Raw genomic sequence first — 20,036 nt, 5'->3', positions numbered from 1 at the left:
GAGCACTAACCAGCAACAGTATTTTCTGTCTATAAATACCCAGCAGGCAGTGTTTATGGCCAGAAAACAGAAGTGAGAGACCGAAATAGTCTGACTGGCTACAGCTTGGCTTTTGCCTTATTTTGACATGTTTTGGCAGTTTGCAGCCTGTATTGGCTGAAAGTTTGGCTGCTGTGATTGGCTGAGGCTCCGTTACTTACTACAATAATACACTTGCAAGTTAGGTTGCAGCTTGTTTACATAGTAAGATAGGGTGCAGTTCATTACCTATGGAGGCAGCTTTAGGTCAGATTTAATTGAACAGTGGTTAGAACCTTCCGTTTTTGAAAGTTGTACCTTTTTCGTTTGGATAAGACAAACTTTAAAGCAAAGTTGATATATGACAAGTGTGATTTTACAGTACTTAAATTTAGGGAGTAGATGTGCTTTATAAATATTTTGGTTTTTCAAAATGATTCTCTCTAGGAATCTGTTAAAATTCTGGCCATAAACATAATTTCTTAGAAACCTGCGTGTGACATGAAGGAAGGTCAGCCAGGGCGCAAGTGGTTATAGGGTCTTCTCCATGTTAACTGCCTTAGTGCTTGAGTGCTTTGCGTACCCTTAAAGCTTCTAATAGCTCATTTTGGATTCCGTTCTCTGACAAAAAGGTCAAGAAGATGCTTTCTTCAAATACTATAAGGCATATATACTGGGTTTTTTAGGTAGTACAGTCAATCCTAATTATTTTAGGTAGTACAGTCAATCCTAATTATTTTCAGATTCTGTATTTGCAAATTCATGTACATACTAACATTTATTTGTAACCCCAAAAACAATATTCATGACACTTTCTTAGTCATTCTTGGACATGTCCAGAGCAGTGAAAATTTTGAGTCACTCAATATGTTCCCAGCTGAGGTCAAATAAGACAACGCTCTGCCTTTTTTATTTTATTTTATTTTTTTTGAGACAGGATCTCACTCTGTTGCCCAGGCTGAGGCTGGAGTATAGTGGCACAGTCTCGGCTCACTGCAACCTCTGCCTCCCAGACTCAGGTGATCCTCCTACCTCAGCCTCCTGAGTAGCTGGGATTACAGGCGCCCGTTACCACACCCAGATAATTTTGGTATTTTTTTTTTTTTTTGTAGAGACAGAGTCTTGCTATGTTGCTCAGGCTGATATCAAACTCCTGGGCTCAAGTGATCCTCCCGCCTGGGCCCCGAAAAGTGCTGGTATTACAGGCGTGAGCCACTGTGCCCAGTCGCTCTGCATTCTTATTTCAGCTCTTATATTGTAAACAAGTGACCAGTTTGTGGACTATTTAGTGCTGTGTTTTTTTCATTTTAATGCTTTTCTGTTAGTGATTCTGCTATTTAAAATGTCCCCCAAGCATAGCGCAGACATGCAGTCAAGTGTTCCTAGGCTCAGGAAGGCTGTGATGTGCCTTATGAAGAAAATACTGTGTTAGATAAGATTTGTTCAGGCAGGCTGTGAGTTCAATGGTGATGAATCAGCAACATAATAATGTCTCTTTCAACAGAAACATGCACGAAACAAGATTATGTATTGATCATTTGCCAAAATGTGAAGACGGGCTCACAAGATCCTAATCCTGTAGTTGCCCTGGGAGCAGTGGTTCAGGATTTGCTAATTCAGTGTTCATAGCCTACTTTATAAACCATAACTGCTACCAACAAGCAGAACCAACTGTAGTGATGTTGTTTCTGAACTGACAGAGATCAGTGTAACATCAACAATCAAGTATCTTGTGAGTATTTTATGCTTATCTGAATACTTGGCCCTGAGCTATCATGTGTGGTGCCTGGTTTTTCACCCAGAAACCTGCCCCTGCCAGTTTATAACTCTGCAGCTCAGAGCTCTGCCCTGGGGAGACCAGCCAGCTTGGGAAGGGGAGCCACTGGGCAAGTTAAGGAGCATTGCATTTAGCTTGTTCTGGCTTTCCCTGGTTGCTGAATTTCCACCACAGGCTGCAGGACTGAAGGCTGAAGGCCCATCTCATCTATGGGGCATCAGAGCTTCCAAGCTGTGCTTCCCTCCTCACCATCCTTGTAGCTTGGACCAAAAAAGCAGCTGCAAAAGGGAGGGTGCTGGGCTGCTCTAATGCAGTGGTTACTGGCCAGCGAACTGGGGCTTCCATGCAAGGCAGTTCCTATGGAAGTTTTGTGTTTGCTTTGTTTGTCTGTAAGAGCTTTGTTTTGCTTTGCCTATGGGCTTTTCTTCACTGCTCCAGACTAGCTGGGTAAGGTACTAGCTAGAAATATAGGTTTTTTAGGCAGAGAGGTTTAAAGACCTTCCTAAGCCCTAGGCACTCTTACTTTTCAAAGCATCACCTGGGTCTTCTGTGTTGCAGTACACCCATATCCTACATTAAATCTAACGTGTAATTATGAATAGAATCAAGTTGCTGTTGAACTGTTACATTTTATAAATATATAATTAATACTAATTTTGATTTCTTTTTTCCCACATCTCAAACATTTTCTTGGGTCCTGTGTCTCTAGTGCAAGATTGCCATGTTAGTGTGTCCTTAGAAAATGGAAGAAATCAGGTTTTTTTTCCTCCCTTTAACTGCTCATTAGTTCTACAAACATTTATCGAGGATGGGCATGGTGGCTTACACCTGTAATCCTGTGCTTTGGGAAGCTAATGCAGGAGGATTGCTTGAGCCCAGGAGTTCAGCACCCACCTGGACAACACAGTGAGACCCTAGCTCTACGCAAAATTAACAATTTTAAAAAGAACATTTATGGGGCTTCTGAGGTGTCTCATGCTATACAAGCTGTTGAGTCTACAAAAACGGACCACACAGCATTCTTTCCCTTAAGGAGCTTGTGGGCCAGACCTCTAAAACAGATGACATCAATAGGGAGTGATAGGTACTGCAGCATCCAGAGGGGCCCATGGCTCAGCCTAGGGGAGAGGAGGACCCCAGCTCAAAGGTGTCCTGCAGAAGATAGCACCTGAGCTGGGTCTTGAAGGAGCCTCTGTGGGAAAGCAAAGAGGGCGAGGGGCGGAGGGATTTTGGAGAGAAGCCGGGCTGGAGAGGTGTGGTAGAGGTGTGGCAACAGCGTGGTGGGTGTGGGAAACTGTGAGCTGTCATTGTGGCTGCAGGGATATTTGAAAGGCAGATTTTGATGGTGATGTATACCACTGGAGAGGCAGCGAGGGGCTTGTACCATCCCGGACAACTTCAGACTCCTCTGGGCGTGACCTGCTTCTGGTGCCTCCGAATGCTGTTTGGATTTATTTGGTGTCCCTTGGTACATAGCAGGAGTATAACTAAGTTCCTAGCCCTTCGCTCCTTTCCAGTACGCTGTAAGTTTGGTATTGTTTGCTTTGTTCTGTTATCTCTTCCTTCTTAAAAAGAAATGGAAATAGCTGAGTTTTTAAAATAACTTTTTGTTGATGCATACACATATATCAGAAAAGTGCAAATATAAGTATACAGGAAATAGCTTAATTTAAAAACACATGATTGGTAAAACATCAAACAATATTAAAAAGTATATAAAACAAGTAACAGTCTCTTGGATTTCTGCCCTCAGAGATAGCCACTGTTAATGTTTTGGTAAAGGCTTTTCTGGACGTCTCTCCATGCTTATGTTTACATGTAACATACCGACATTACAAACATGCAGTGATACTGTATGCAGGCAGTTTTCTAATTTTTTTTTTTTTTTTTTGAGACAGGGTCTGGCTTTGTCTCTCAGGCTGGAGTGCAGTGGTGCAATCTTGGCTTGTGGCAACTTCCACCTCCCAGGCTCAAGCGATCCTCCCACCTCAGCCCCCTAACTACAGGCTTAGGCCACCATGACGGGCTAATTTTTGTATTTTTAGTAGAGGTGGGGTTTCACCGTGTTGCCCAGGCTGGTCTCTTGAACTCCTGGACTTAAACAATCTGCCCGCCTTGGCCTGCCGAAGTGCTGGCATTACAAGTGTGAGCCACAGCACCCAGCCCTTTAACTTCTTTTTTTTTTTTTTAAGACAGACTTTCACTCGTGTCGTCCAGGGTGCAGTACAGTGGCACAATCTTGGCTCACTGCAACCTCTGCCTCCCGGGTTTAAGTGAGTCTCCTTTCTCAGCCTCCCCAGTAGCTGGGATTAGAGGTGTGCACCACCACACCTGGCTAACTTTGTATTTTTAGTAGAGACAGGGTTTCACCATGTTGGTCAGCCTGGTCTCTAACACCTGACCTCAGGTGATCCACCCACCTTGGCCTCCCAAAGTGCTGGGATTAAAGGTGTGAGCCACTGCACCCAGCCTAACTTGTTTTTTTACTCACTAGTATGTCATGGCCATCATTCAGAGTTGGTATCCATACATCCATATCACCCTTTAATGACTGCAGGGTATTTTTTTTTTATTGCATGGCATAATTTACTTAACTGTATCTTTACTGGTGGACGTTTAATTGGATTCTAATTTTGTTAACTATTAGAAACATTTCAGTGAAAGAAAATCTTTGAATGTACACTTTTGTGCACTTGTAATCTTGCAAAAGTTTTTATTAGGAAAAATGTCAAGCATTTACAAATGGAAAAGTATATGAGGTTTCATATATAACCAACTTCAACAGTCAACAATGGTTTAGTTTTTTTTTTTTTTGAGAGGGAGAGTAGTGGTGTGGAGCACAGTACATAGTTCACTGCAGCCTCAAACTTCTGGCTCAAGTGATCCTTCTGCCTCAGCCTCCCAAGTAGCTAGGATTGTAGATGTGTGTCATTGCACTCAGCTAATGAAAAACATTTTTTGTAGAGATGAGGTCTTGATATGTTGCCCAGGCTGGTCTCGCACTCCTGCACTTAAGTGATCCTCCTGCCTCGTTGGCCCTCCTAAGTGCTGGGATTACAGGCGTAGGCCACCATGCTTGGTCTCTACTAATGTTTTTTTAATCTATGCTTCTATAATTGTTTTTCCTCTGCTAGGGTATTTGAAAGCAAATACAGGTCATCATTTCACCTGTGTATTCCTCAGTCTTTTAAGATAAGGACTTAAAAACATAATCATAATATGATATAAACAGAATTAACATTAATTCCTAATATCATCTAATACTATACAAATTAAGATCCATACAAAGACTAAATGTTGCATTGGTTGAGATTATCTCTTTTAAGTCTCTTCTAATATATAGCCTTCCTCTCTTCTCTTTATTTCTCATGCCATTTGTTGAAGAAGTCAAGTCATTTTTCCAGTACAATTTTCCACCATCTGAACTTGGCTGATGGCCTCCTTGTGGTGTCATTTAACATGTTCTTACACACTCTATCATAGCTGATAAACTGGGAGTGGGATCTGGAGGCTTGATTCATTCGTTAATATTGATTAGTAAGCTCAGGTGTTGTCAACCCCCAATGTACCCATGCTAAAGTTTCCCATCAGTCTTTTACCTGATTGTTTTAACACCGCTTTATGATCATCACCTACACTCACTTCATTAGGGTTTTCAGAATGATAATTTTTAGCATCTTTTTATTTTGAGATAATTGTAGATTCACATGTAGATGTAGGAAATAATACAGAGATCCCATTTCCCCTTCATCCACTTTCCCCCATTGGCAACATCTTGCTTGAGTATAGTCCGATTTTACAGGCAGGAAATTGACATTGATACAAACAATGGACCTCACTTAGATTTGACTAGTTTTATATGCACGTGTGTGTATCTATGTGTATGCCTGCATGTGTATGCATTTAGTTCTGTGCAGTTACATTGCATGTAGATAAAAATGGGTAACACCACAGTCAAGAATTAGAAGATTTCCGTCACAAGGATCTCTCATTTTACCCTTTAATAGCCACAGGCACCTCTTTCCCTCTCCTCCCCTAACCCCTAGCTACACCCTAATGCATTCTTCATTTCTGTATTTCTGTAATTTTGTCATCACAAGAATGACATAAAAATGGAATTATACAGTATGCAACCTTTTGAGACTGCCTTTTTTCATTCAGTTTGATTCCCTTGAGATTCACCCTGATTGTTGCCTGTATCAATAATTTATTTCTTTCTATTACTAGTATTTCATGATATGGATATACTGCAGTTTGTCTGATCATTCACATGTTAAAGGGCATTTGGATTGCTTCCCAGTTTTGCGGTATTACACATGGATATGCTGTGCACATTCATGTACACGTTTTTGTGTCAATGTAAGTTTTTGTTTCTCTGGCATAAATGCCCAAGAATGCAATTACTGTGTTATATAATGGGTATGCCTAGTTTTGTGAGAAATTGCCGTATTCTTTTTCAGGCTGGCTAGTACCATTTTACATTCCTACCAGCAATGTATGTGAATGTCTCCACCTTCACCAACATTTGGGGCTCTTGCTGTGTTTTATTTTAGCCATCCTGATAACGTATGTAAATTGGGATTTTAGTACTTTTTAGCTGTAATTCTTCTATGAAGAAGAAACTTTTTTTCATTAGCTATTTGGTAACACTGAAATATTGTCTGTACAAGAAAGGAAGGGTAAAATGTTTGATTTCTTATTTCCACCAACCCTCACTTGGAAAGCCACTTTTCAGAAAAACAAATTAGTGCCCTGTTAGTCTCCAGAATGACTAGCTTTTTAAAAAAGTGTCATTATGAACTCATGGATTTATAAAATAATTGATATGATTATCTTCTCAGGGTGAATTATTAGAAAAGAACTTGCCATATCAAAGGGTAGACAAATTTAAAATTTTGATACAGATTACCCACTCACCTCCAGATAGGCTGTTTCATTTTATATTCTTGCCAGTAGTTTATAAAAAATATTTGTTTCTCCATAGCCTTGCCAACACTTGTTGGCCAGTTTTTAATTTTTCTTGTTATACCAGTCTTATGGCAGAATTGATATCTGTTTCTCTTTCAGTTCTTTAGTTGGAAGTAAAGCTGATCTTTTCACATTATTGGCTTAAGTTTAGCCAGTTGCCTGTTAATTACCTTTATCCTTGTTTCTATTAGGATATTGGTCTCTTTTTACATTTTTGTGTTGTTACAACTATTAGTCTTTTCCTTGATGACTGCTGCTTTGTCTTTGCTTAGAGCTTTTCCTATGTTAAGATTATAAAAATATGTACCTGTTTTCTTCTGGTGCCTCTTTATGATTTTATAGTTAAATATTTGTTTCATGGAGAGGTTGTTTTGTATAAGGAGTGAGATAAGAATCCATTATTATTTTTCCCCAAATCCATTATTAGTTTTCTCAATGCCATTTATTAAGGAAACTATCTTTTCCCCACTAATGTGAGATGCCACTTTCATCTTATATTAAGTTTTCTATAATCTTAAGTCTGAGTTCCCTGTTAGATTTCACAGATTTGTCCATCTATTTCTGTTCCAGTATCAAAGTTTATATTACTATGGCTTGATTTTGCATTTAAAATAGTTGTTATTGGATTTTGTAAAATTATGAAAATCAAACAAGCTTTTTCATGTATAACGGTTGCTTTATAATGTGTTTTAATAATTGGTATCACTGGTCTCTTTTCTTTTTTGTTGTTTTGTGACTTTGCTGACAAAGGTCACAGATTCTTCCAGATGGATTTTAGAATTATTTGTGTCAAGATTCCCAAACAACCCTTTTTTATTTTGATTGGGATTTTATTCAATACATAGGTCAATTTAGGGAGACTTGATTTCTTTACTACTTTGAACCTTTGTAGTTAAGGACATTGTCTATCATTTCATTTATTTAAATCTTTTATGTCCTTGAATATTTTTTGTTAATTTATCCCGAAGTTTATTTTTATTGGCTTTTCTGCCTTTTCATTTGAGGAATGCTTTTTAAAATTGATCACATTCACTTTTTTAAAAAAACTAGGCCAAACCTTCTGGGGAAAATGTCAGATTTTATTATCTGTAAGATTAGTCTTCTAAGCTGCCTCTTCAGTGTGTCAGCCTGTCTAGGCAAACAAGCCTATGTCCCACTGTCCTTAAGGCAAATTAGATAATGGTCCTTCTAATAGTAGCTATTGTTTTGTTACTGAGTATAAATTGAAGCACATTTTTTAGAAAGATGACAATAGTTGCCCAAAATTAGATATAACTCAGATTTTGGGGTTTTAAATGGAAAAGTTCAACTATTTAAGTACAGCATGTGGGCAGCTTTTTATTAAGTGAAAATAACAAACCTGTAATTGTGAAAAACAGTTTCATGAGGGATGCAAGTGCCAGCCTGCCCAGCCTTCGCTTCATTACATCTGGGAATTTATATTTATCTGCTGCTTATATGAGCTGTCTTTATACCCAAACCTATTTTAGTCTAAATAGAATAATGATGATAAAAGCAGCTACTACTTATTGAGATCCTCCGATATGCGAGGAATTGTGTTTAATGTATGTTGATTTCTTAAATTAATGGAACAACTTGTTTTTTTGTTTGTCTGTTTTTTGAGACGGAGTCTCACTCTGTTGCCCAGGCTGGAGTGCAGTGGTGCAATCTCAGCTCACTGCAACCTCCACCTCCCTGCCTCAGCCTCCTGAGTAGCTGGGACTACAGGCACGTGCCACCACGCCCGGCTAACATGGAACAGCTTTTTAAGGATTTCTTATTTTATAACACAGCTAAGAAGCAGAGTTGATCTTTAAGTTAAATAGTTAAATCTGTCCAACTCTAGGCTCTTAGGGATGCTGGGCTGCATTATAGGGCTTCCCAGTGTGTGTGTGTGTGTCTGTGTGTGTGTGTGTGTAGGTGGGTGCATATGTGTGTGTTTGGGAGGGATTTTTTGTTGTTTTAGGGGGTGAGAAGAGGGAGATGTGGTCATAGCTTTAGCAAACCTGTCAACACTGCTTCTAAAATAAAGAGGCTTCTATATGTCTCTTTCTCAAGAGCTATTCCTTATTGAGTACTTCAGTATATTTAAAATTTTAATTTTGTAGATATTTGCTGAACTGCTATTATGTGATAGATTCTGGGATCAGATTTTCTGAGAAGCATTGTAAGCCAGATTTAATAAGAAATAGTGAAGTAACTAATATTGAAATTGTGAAAAGATTTGTTAAACTAATTAACCACAAAACATGCTTATAAGATTGAGAGAGACTTCCCAGGCCAAATTAATGTGACTTGCTTGTGTGTGTTATAAAATATCCCAGACGTAGTAAAAGGCATAAAGAATGATATACTTTGGGAGGCCGAGCCAGGCGGATCACCCGAGGTCAGGAGTTCGAGACCAGCCTGGCCAACATGGTGAAACCCCATCTCTACTAAAAATACAAAAATTAGCCAGGCGTGGTGGTGCGCACCTGTAGTCCCAGCTGCTCACGAGGCTGAGGCAGGAGAGTTGCTTGAACCCCGGAGAGGGAGGTTGCGGTGAGCCAAGATAGCGCCACCATACTCCAGCCTGGCGACAGAGTGAGACTCTGTCTCAAAACAAACAAAAAAACATATACCTATCATCTGCTTAAGATATAAAATATAATTACTAATATAGTAATTATATTTTAATATAGTTACTAATATAATTGAAGCCCCAATTTATTCCTTCCCAAGTACATGATTCTTCCTACACCTTAGATGATTGTCTCCTTTCTTTTTTCTTTTTTTCTTTTTTTTTGAGACCGAGTCTTGCTCTGGCACCCAGGCTGGAATGCAATAGCACGATCTCTGATCACTGCAGCCTCCGTCTCCCGGGTTCAAGAGATTCTCCTGCCTGCCTCAGCCTCCTGAGTAGCTGGGATTTCAGGCACCCGCCACCACGCCTGGCTAATTTTTGTATTTTTATTAGAGGCTGGGTTTCACCATGTTGGCCAGGATGGTCTCGAACTCCTGACCTCAAATGATCCTTCCGCCTCAGCCTCCCAAAGTGCAGGTATTACAGGGGTGAGCCACCGTGCCTGACTAATTGTCTCGTATGAAACAAAATAAAGACTATGTTTATGAACTTTGTATAAATAGTACGGGATGCTCTGATTCTTCTGCAACTTGCTTTTTTCCACTCATGGTAGTATTTTTGAGATTTATCCATGTTGATGCTTGTAGTTCCAATCCATTCATTTCGATTGCTTGTCATATTTCATCGTGTGGGTACACCATCCTTTTCTTATCTGTTCTGCTGTTGATGGACAGCTGTTTCCAGTTTTTGCAGTTAAAAAATCACACTGCTATTAATGTTATTTTATGGTTCCTCGTTGTGTGTATATGTGAGATTCCTTAGGGTACCTATGTATGAATGAAATTGTAGGATCAAAAGGTATGTGTATCTTCAGTTTTACTAAAGATTGCCTAATTATCTCCAAAAGTACTGCTCCTTTAAGTGCCTGCCGTCACTGATGAGGTTGTCATTGTTCTCTACCCTTGCCAAAAGGAGGTATTGTTAGACTTTGTAATTTATCAGTTAGATGAGTGATATGTCTCATTGTTATTTTGAATTTCCCTGACTACTAGTGAGGTTGTATATCTTTCCTTACATTTATCAGTATTACAGGTATTTTTTTCTAATACTTACTCTTACCGTATATTATGGTTTAAAGTTACATGCAAAGTTGTAAGTAGCACAAAGTAGATACTACTAGACAGAACTATGCCCTGCTTGTCTCTTTAAAACAAATGGGTTTTTGATACTTCAGAAAGTGAATATGAGAGTTAGAGTTACATTTTTCAACACAGATAAATGAAAAGCGATGCTGAAAGGCTTGTGGAAGCTACATATAATACACCATGTATGTAAAGTTAACCATACTGTGTATCTGTGGGCACAGTACTTCAGCCTATGTGTTTCACTTTTTCTGTATGAGATGATCTTACCAACCTCACAGGGTGATTGGAGGTGAGTGGGCAGTCAATGATAGAATGAGTGCTAAGCACTTAGAATAGTATCTGGCACGTAAGCATTGTTGATATATAACAGAAAGTGTTGCTGGGTGTGGTGGCTCACACCTATAATCCCAGCACTTTCAGAGGCCAAGGCAGGAGGATCACTTGAGCTCAGGAGTTGGAGACCAGCCTGGGTGACAGAGTGAGACCCTGTCTCAAACAAAACAAAACAGTGAAAATATGTACATAGAAAGTGTTGTTATAGCTGCGCATAATAGTCTATTTTCTGTAGATTCAAATGATACGAATTAGAGTGTAAAATTATGTATTGAAATGGTGTGTGCGAGTCACTGCTCTGTTGTCCCAGGGCAGGAAATGCTGGTGGAGTTGGGGAGGGTACACGGGACTTCTGATGTGTTTTCTTCCTAAAAGTTGATGCAGTTGCATCAGAATGTTAAGATTTGACAGGATAGTGTAGCAGGTTCTTTTTTTTTAACTGTTTGCTTAAAATATTTCAAAACAAAAATATTTTTTAAGCATGGAAAAAAACATTGGCAACTGTGCAGAAATTTTTTGGAGGAAATAATTTCGGGTGGTTTTCCAGTTTGTGTGTGTGTATATATTAGAAAGCATGGACTTTGGAATTAAATTGATGCTTGAATCCTGACTCCATTATTTGCCAGCTTTATGATTTGGGGCAGTTGATGCAACCTCTCTAAGTCAGTCTGCTCATCTTTAAAATGTTATCTCACTTAATTCTCTCACTAAAGCATGAGGCAAAATGCTTCATGGTTTGGTGAGAGAATTGAATGAATTAAATGAGATGACATGAAGACCTGGCACATGTGCCTAGTACTTAGTTTTAGGATGAAATGTACCTACTGAGCTTTAGTAATGTGAAAGACGGGTACACCATCCTATATAATTAAATCAGCCCTGAAATCTGGCAGCATTTATGAGATTGAAATGCTGTCTGTTGATAGTTGATTCTAATATAAATGTGCTTCCATCTCAGGGCCAGCTGAGGGGCCCACTGGCATAGGGTACCCACAATAGGCGTGTGTTTGCCATGTGTTTGTGTTTGGTCATTCTGCTTCTCTGCTTCCACACGTACACACGCCCCGTGTTACTCTGATTCATCTTCTGTACCCTGTCAGTTTTCTGCTGGTCAGAACATCTGTGTCTGTGACAGAGCCGTCCAGGATTGCAGTGGATAGGTGGGCATAATCACTCGACCCTTCTGGGGACTCTGGAACCTGGCTTCTGTTTGGGAACTCTGTCAGTCATCATGCAGCATGGAAGAGGGGGCTGGTGCCAGAGAGCTGATGATGGAGATGCAGGCTAGGTGCTGGTAGACAGCTGTGAGCTGGCTTCATTCAGATGGTTCTCGTGTCTCTCGCCACAGGAATTTCCTCACATGGCTCCTGAAGAAGTGACCATCACAGTTCGCCTCATCCGTTCCTTTGAGCATCGCAATTTCAAACCTATAGTGTATCATGGAGTGAATTTGGACCAAACTGTAAAGGAATTTATCGTATTTCTAAAGCAAGGTATGAGATGTGGAAGCCATTTTGTTTTACTAGTATTTTTAAAAATAGCTGACTATGATATTAATAGTGATCTTTAACAAATCCTAAAGTACTTTGAAAGATTAACCTGGGTTCTAAGCCAGGTGCTGGGTGAGCCCCTATTCTGGGCCCTGGCATCTGCAGAGGGCCTCCCTCAGGGATTCTCACTGAATAGTCTGTGTCCTCATGAGGGATTGTGACCATCATTTTTGGCTTTTTTTTTTTTTTAAATTAATAAAAGACAATATCTAGGTTTGTTGTTAATGGGCTTATATATTTGGAAGTTGATTAGCAAGGGAGTGCAGTGTAGCTGATTGTGGTACCCAGCTGAGCACAGGGGGTGTGGGGTGGTCACATGGGGAAGCGTGGCGGGAGGGGAGCAGGGGCCGTACAGCAGGAAGTCATGAGAGCTGCTGATAATTGTGGTCACAGACACAAACGGTGGTGCTAGTTTATTGTTTCAAACTAAAAGTATGCATGAAGTTAGTCTTCATTCTGTTATGTCCTCACTGGGTTTCTCTTCTCTGTTTTTAATTATTGAAGTGTTCTAATCGTCGACCTTTGAGAAAACATCTAAAATAAGGTTTTATTATTTTAATTGAAGTGTTATTTATATATGGTGCAATCTGCAGATTTCTTGTATAGTTCCATTGGTTTTGACAAATAATATTGCTGTATGTCCAATGTAATTTTTTTTTACTTTGACATGATTTCAGAGTCATAGACAAGTTGCAGGAACAGGACAAAGAATTCCTGGATGCTCTTCACACAGATTCCCTGTGTGAACATTTTGTTATGTTTGTTTTATTCCTGTGGAGGCCAGAGCAACTCTATCTTGGATGCTGATCTGCCATATTGACTTCTCATTAGCCCCAGTTTTGAGATACCTCTAAGATTTCCAGGTTATCTACTGTTCCTTGTATAAGAACAGGTACTTACTATAAATCCTGACCTTAGGTCAAACAACCCTGATGTTACTGTACTTTGCTTGCCCTACACATCCCTTCAGATCACCCTTTCCTATGGTATAAGCCCTGGGTCTAGGGGATAATGGTGTGTGGATCCATTGTCTTGTCCTGCCAAAGCCTGAGACACAGACATGGCTTCTGTTTGTAAGTTCCTATTCAATATGTCTTTCTAAGAAACTGAATATGTCAGCCTCTTTCTTCAGCCTCTCAGCTTCCTCGGACTTTCTGGGATAGGTTCACATAGACCTGCTCACCTTGAAACAGTTCCCCTCACTCCCTCCCCTCTCTCCTCTTCCCCATTCTCTCTCATTCTCCTCACTCCCCCAGATAAGGTAGCATCCTCAACGAAGAAGAGTAAAATTGTAGAGACGTGACAAGACAAAGGAAATGAACTCTGAATCTCTCAGGGTGACAACTTGTGGGAAGGTGAATAACCAATAGTTAGTAGAGCTCGTTAATGTGGATTCTGTTGTGCCATCTCTAGACTGATAAGGGTCTCAAGTTGTCTTCAGTGGTTAACCTTTGTTTTCCCTGGTAGAGAGGTGGGCAAGATACCTTTTGTCTTTGTACATCTATTGTATGTCCTGATTTTAGGCAAACAGAGGGAGGGCTGAGAGCTTTCCTGCATCTGCTGCTGCTTAATTGCTCTTAGCTAAAAAAAAAATCCTTAGCTATAGAGGCATAATTTGAGGGCCACTTCCTGGTCTCTGACAGCGTCAATTAGAAAGTGTCGTGCTTTTGAGAGGTCATTACCCAAAGCATAGTCAGAGTTTGAAATAGAAACAAATCCCTACTTTTTTATTTATATAATCTTTATGTGTATTATGGGTTGCAGTGTTTCTTAATGTTGATATAGCAAGTGCTATGATGTTCTTTGTACGGTGCAGACTAGGTTCTTGAAGTCCTTGAGAATAAGATGTATTTTCAGCTGCTGCAGTGGCAGGGGAAGATGTCTCTTTCCCAGGGTCATGGTGTTCTTTTCTTCCCAGGTACCACGATGCCTTCCCCAGCAGAGCAGTGGTACTGGTCACAGTGAGATGCTCAGACCCGCCTACTCACACCTTTCATCTGCAGTGGGAATAACAGCCACTGCTTGTTTAGTTGTGCACTTAAGGAAATGCGTTCTACTGACTAAAAGGTGAACTTTTGGGGTACAGGCTTTTTTGTGTTGTGGGCTCTGTGTCCAAGCCCATCTTTGTCATCTGATTTGAGGTACTATGGAACTCTGAAAGGTTGATGGGCCACATATTTGCCTTTTGTGAATTGTGTACATAACAAAGACCAAATAGTTTGATAGTGAGGGATTTTTGAAATGTGTAATAATAATAATGATAGCAAACATTACTGTGTATCAGGTACTATCCTAAGAATTTTACCTAGATTATCTCATTTCATCCTCACAGCATCCCACTAAAGTTGGAACCATTTTACAGGTGAAGAAACTAAGGAATAGAGGGTTTAAGAAGCTTGCTCGGCCACCTGCAGTGGCTCATGTCTGTAATCCCAGCAATTTGGGAGGCCAAGGCAGGAGGATCACTTGGGCCCAGGAGCTTGCGGCCAGCCGGGGCAATATAGCAAGACCCTGTCTCTCCAAAATCAAAAACAAAAAACAAAAAACAAAACAAAAACTAGCTGGGTGTGGTGGCATACATCTGTAATGCCAGCACTCAGGAGGCTGAGGTGGGAAGATCGCTTGAGCCCAGGAAGTTGAGGCTGCAGTGAGCTTTGATTGCACTACTGCACTCTAGTCTGGGCCACAGAGCAAGACTATGCCTCAAAAAAATAAATAAATAAATAAAACTTTCCTGATGTTGCATGGGTAGTAAAAGGCAAAGCTGGAAATCAACCCAGGCATATTAACAATCAAACATGTGCTCTTACTAAACACTGCACTAAATTGCTTCTTTATTCTTCTCTACTGCCTCACTTGCTTGAGTGGGATCTCTGAAATAAATGGATGGACTCTGTGTCAAAAGGGTCTTTGAATTTAGTTCATCTTGCTCTAGTGCTAGCAAGATTTGAATGCTGAGTGCTAGCGAGATTGTTTGGCAGTGGCATAGGGAATTTTGTACAGTTACAGAAATGGTCATTGTGAAGAAAAATCTCTTGGAGTTATTTTACACACTTTATTGCCTTCCTTTCTTTTTAAATTAAATTTTATTTTTTGATCCTCCTCCCTCCCCAAGGCTTTCTAAATGTTCTTTTCTTTTGTAGTCACATTTTGCCATCCACAGGTTAACCTAGTTACCTACCATCATTCTTTGTATTTTCTCCTCTGCCAAAAAGTTTTCGTTAAATTTTATTCATTCCCCATTGAGAATCATGGCCCTAGAGCATCAGGTCATCAAAACCTTAAGTTATGTAAATACAATAAATATAAATGTATATATTTACATATAAATATAATAAACCTATTGCTGATGTATGAGAACTTTATTTATTTATTTTGAGACATAGTCTCGCTCTGTTGCCCAGACTGGAGTGCAGTGGTGTGGTCTCGGCTAACAACCTCTGCCTCCTAAGTTGAAGCGATTCTCCTGCCTCAGCCTCCTGAGTAGCTGGGATTACAGGTGTGCGCCACTATGCCTGGCTAATTTTGAATTTTTAGTAGAGGTGGGGTTTCACCATGTTGGCAAACTGGTCTCAAACTTCTGATCTCAAGTGATCTGTCTGCCTCAGCCTCCCAAAGTGCTGGGATTACAGGTATAAACTACCACACCCGGGGCCTGGGAAATGGATATTAATCAAATATTATGATCATAGAGGTATCATAATATATTAACATCTATAGATGACTGTATTTTTTAGATTCAGAATACTAGACAAACCAGTTATCTAGATAACATAATATTATTTTAATTGTTCTTAATTTGCAAGCATTTCGATTCTTACTAATACTTCAGATCTGGTTTCCAAATGTAAAGTCATCCCAACTATGAAAAAGAACACTGTGGAAGCTCTGTCCAACCTTCTAGTTCAGTCTGATGTTTTTCTCATGGTTAGACTGGGCTTACGGGTTTTTGAGAGGAAGGTCACAGAGGCACAGAGAGATTTTATCGGATCGTGTCAGAGGTGTACGCTTTCCACATGATTTAGGGTTATTGATGTTGACCTTGATTAAGTGGCAGAAGTCATGTCAAGTTGCTCTACTGTAAAGTTACTCTTTTTTTCCTTTCCTTTTCAAATTGTACTTTTCAGAAGGAATTCATATCCACCGTTAAACACTCGGGGGTTATGCTCCCCTTCCTTTAGAATAAAATATGTACAAAAATCCTTTGACATTCTGTATGGCAGACTTGACTTTGTTGCTCAGATTATGCTAGCTTTGGGAGCTCTTTCAGTTGCTTCCTGTGCTCCTCTGACATAACGCCCTCAGTGTGCATGGGTGCACGTGTTCAGTACTTTTTTTTTTTTTTTTTTTTTTGAGGCGGAGTCTCTCTCTGTTGCCTGGACTGGAGTGCAGTGGCCAGATCTCAGCTCACTGCAAGCTCCGCCTCCCGGTTTACGCCATTCTCCTGCCTCAGCCTCCCGAGTAGCTGGGACTACAGGCACCCGCCACCTCGCCCGGCTAGTTTTTGTATTTTTAGTAGAGACGGGGTTTCGCCATGTTAGCCAGGATGGTCTCGATCTCCTGACCTCGTGATCCGCCCGTCTCGGCCTCCCAAAGTGCTGGGATTACAGGCTTGAGCCACCGCGCCCGGCCGTGTTCAGTACTTTTACTTTCTGGTACTATAGGATGCCCCAGACTTGTCTTGTACATGTCCTGTTCCTAGAATCAGCTTTATTTCCAAAGAGTCTCAGTTCTTTTTTAGTAGAAAATGGTATTAGAAACCAGGATCTAGGTAGTAGATGTATTCATTGCTACTAGAGTGTTCTTTCTTTCTTTCTTTTTTCTATAGTAGATATCTAAAGACCAAGGAGTGTCATTTTAAACTGTCTCAGCTGATCAGGCAAAGAAACACTTGTGTCTGTATTAACCTGTGCATATGTACATATGTATAAATATTTTTATATGTAACGATCTATATATAAATATGTTAAACATGAATTCTTACTGATCTTTCCATCTCTGATCCATTACCCTGTGGTTCATTCTAGCTTCCTCTCCTTGCTTATCTGTTAATTCCCACACCAACAGTGAGAAACGTGGTCCCACCATCTGCTATCCATTTATTTAATTGTTTAATTCTAGCATACAGGTATAGCAGTGTATCCCCATGGGAAGCACTTGATATCAGTTAGATACAGTCCTTTTGTGTCCTTTCGCCATAAGCACTGTAGTCTTACAAAATCTGTTCATTGCCAGAGTTATTTAGGTCAGCACTTTTTCTTCTGCTCCCTTCAGTAAGGTTGTTGTACCTTTTGTAGTACAGATAGATTAGATTCTCTTGTCACCACCTGCATTCTTTCCTGGGATCCCCTGACTTTTTAAATAATTTTAAAAAAAATTTTTTTGAGAGAGGGTCTCACTCCAGTTGCCCAGGCTGGAGTGCAGTGGCACCATCTTGGCTTGCTGCAGCCTCAACCTCTTGGGCTCAGGTGATTCTCCCACCATAGCCTCCTAGCAACTGGGACTACTGATGCATGCCACCATGCCTGGCTAATTTTTATTTTTATTTATTTATTTTATTTTTTATTTTTACTAGAGACAGGGTTTTACTGTGTTGCCCAGGCTGGTCTCAAAACTCCTGGACTCAGGCAGTCTGCCTGCCTCAGCCTCCCAAAGTGCTGGGATTATAGGTATGAGTTGCTGCGCCCGACCTTTTTTTTTTTACTTTGCATACATTGAGGTTCACTCTTTGTGCTACAAAGTTCTTTGGGTTTTTGACAAACGGGTCATGTCATGCAGCACTGTTACAGTGCCGTGCAGAATAGTTTCACTGCCTAAAATATCCGCTGTGCTTCACTTCTTTATCCTCTCCTTCCCCATGCTGCACCCTTGGCAACTACTGATTTTTTTCTTATCTCTGTATCTTTTCCAGAATGTCACTGAATTGGAATCATACAGTATGTAGACTTTTCTGAATGGCTTCTTTTACTTAGAAATATACATTGAAGGGGTCAGGCACAGTGTGGCTCATGCCTGTAATCCCAACACTTTGGAAGGTGGAGGTAGGAGGATCACTTGAGCCTGGGAGTTTGAAGACCAGACTGGACAACACAGTATGACCCCAACTGTATTTAAAAAAAAAAAAAAAGAAACATGCATTGAACATGCGTTGAAGGGTCCTTCATGTCTTTTAGTGACAAGTCATGTCTTTCTAATCTCCATTAATCTGGAACAGTCCCCCCACCTTCTTTCATTTTTGATTATATTAATTTTTAAAGAAAAATTTAGGCCAGTGTCTTACAGAATGTTACATAATTTGCATTTGTCTAGATTGTTTTCTCATGATTAGATTCAGGTTAAGCAGTTTTGGCAAGATTACCGTGTAGGTCAGGGGTTAACAAACTACAGTCTGTGGACCGTATATGTATCACTTTTGTGCTTTCGTGGTAGAGTTGAACAGTTGTGGCAGACACTGTCACAGAGATGGAGACTCGCCCACAAAGCCTGAAATGCTGACTCGCTGGCCTTGACCAAAATAGTTTGCTGGTCTTGGTGTAGGTGATTCTTCCTTGTTGCATCACATCAGGAAACACTGAATGCCACCTTATCCCTTCATTGGTGATAGAGATTTAAATCCTTTGGCTAAAGGTGCCATCCACCAGATTTTCCTGGTGTAAAAGTGTCTTTCTGATTTATAAGTAGTCTACGGAGTGATAAACGTTGAGACCGTTTACGTATCTTGTTTCTAATGGTTTTAGCATTTATTGATGATCCTTATCTGAATCATTGGTGGTTGAAAAACTGATTTTTCCAATTCTATGATTCTCTGTCCATGTATTATCTGGCACTCTTCTGTAAAGAAACACTCCCTTGAAGCCTCTCTTTTTCCGAAAGGAATACAATAATTTGACTGCAGCACAGTCGTAACGTATTATTGCCTTATCACATGAGGCAGTTCCTTCAACATATTGTTAAGGCAATGCTTTCTTGTTTTTACTACTCTACTACAGGATGTACTGCAGATTCTTTAAGTACTTAACTCTATAATTTTAATACACAAAATAATACATGGCCTGGCATGGTGGCTCACATTGTAATCCCAGCACTTTGAAGGGCCAAAGCGGGAGGATGGCTTGAGCGCAGGAGTTTGAGACCAATCTGAGTAACATAGCAAGACCCTCATCTGTACTAGAAATTTAAAAACGTAGGCCTGGCCTGGTGGTACCTTCCTGTAGCCGAGCTATTTGGGAGGCTGAGATGGGAGGATTGCTTCAGCCTGGGAGGTCGAGGCTGCAGTGAGCCATGATTGTGCCACTGCACTCCAGCCTGGGCAACAGAGAAAGACCCTGCTCAAACAAAACAAAACAAAACTATATTTCTCATCTCTGGCTATTAATCTTTGGAATGAGAGTATAACAACAGAGCGGGTGTGCTAACCTAGGGATGGCAGGTGGCTTCTTCTAGGAAGTGAGTAACAGTGGGACTGGGGAAAGATGGAAAGGTTTCAGCTGTTTCCAGATTGTTCTACTTAGTTAAAAAAAAATTAGTAAAGGATCTATAGTAATATGACTACGTGTTAACATTTGTAAAATCTGGTTAGTGGGTTAAATGAATTTTTTTGTTCTACTCTGTGCTTTTCTATAATTTAGATTATTTTATTTTATTTTTTATTTATTTTATTTTATTTTATTTTTTTTGAGACG

The 20,036-nt window shown here is 40.1% G+C and overlaps 1 protein-coding gene across 11 annotated transcripts in view; it reads left to right on the top strand.

Moving 5' to 3' along the window:
* Positions 1–20,036, top strand: part of CUNH2orf76 (chromosome unknown C2orf76 homolog) — a 100,207-nt gene that overhangs the window by 7,689 nt on the left and 72,482 nt on the right. For 9 of the 11 annotated variants that reach the window (XR_004441826.1, XM_033231745.1, XM_033231748.1 and 6 more), the window contains exons 2-3: positions 6,256–6,361; positions 12,153–12,297. Coding sequence is in view for 10 of the 11 variants with exons in the window: in XM_033231745.1 (XP_033087636.1) it covers positions 6,299–6,361; positions 12,153–12,297 (208 nt within the window). In the remaining variant the exon portion in view is untranslated. Of the gene's footprint in view, positions 1–6,255; positions 6,362–11,939; positions 11,965–12,152; positions 12,298–20,036 lie in introns of those variants that run through there. The other 2 variants (XM_033231752.1, XM_033231751.1) reach the window with 2 other exon arrangements.

Source organism: Trachypithecus francoisi, unplaced genomic scaffold (assembly GCF_009764315.1).
Source record: "Trachypithecus francoisi isolate TF-2019V2 unplaced genomic scaffold, Tfra_2.0 Lachesis_group13, whole genome shotgun sequence".
Classification (NCBI taxonomy): Eukaryota; Metazoa; Chordata; class Mammalia; order Primates; family Cercopithecidae; genus Trachypithecus; species Trachypithecus francoisi.
Note: the sequence above shows the minus strand (reverse complement) of the source record. Positions and strands in the feature narration are given on the sequence as shown.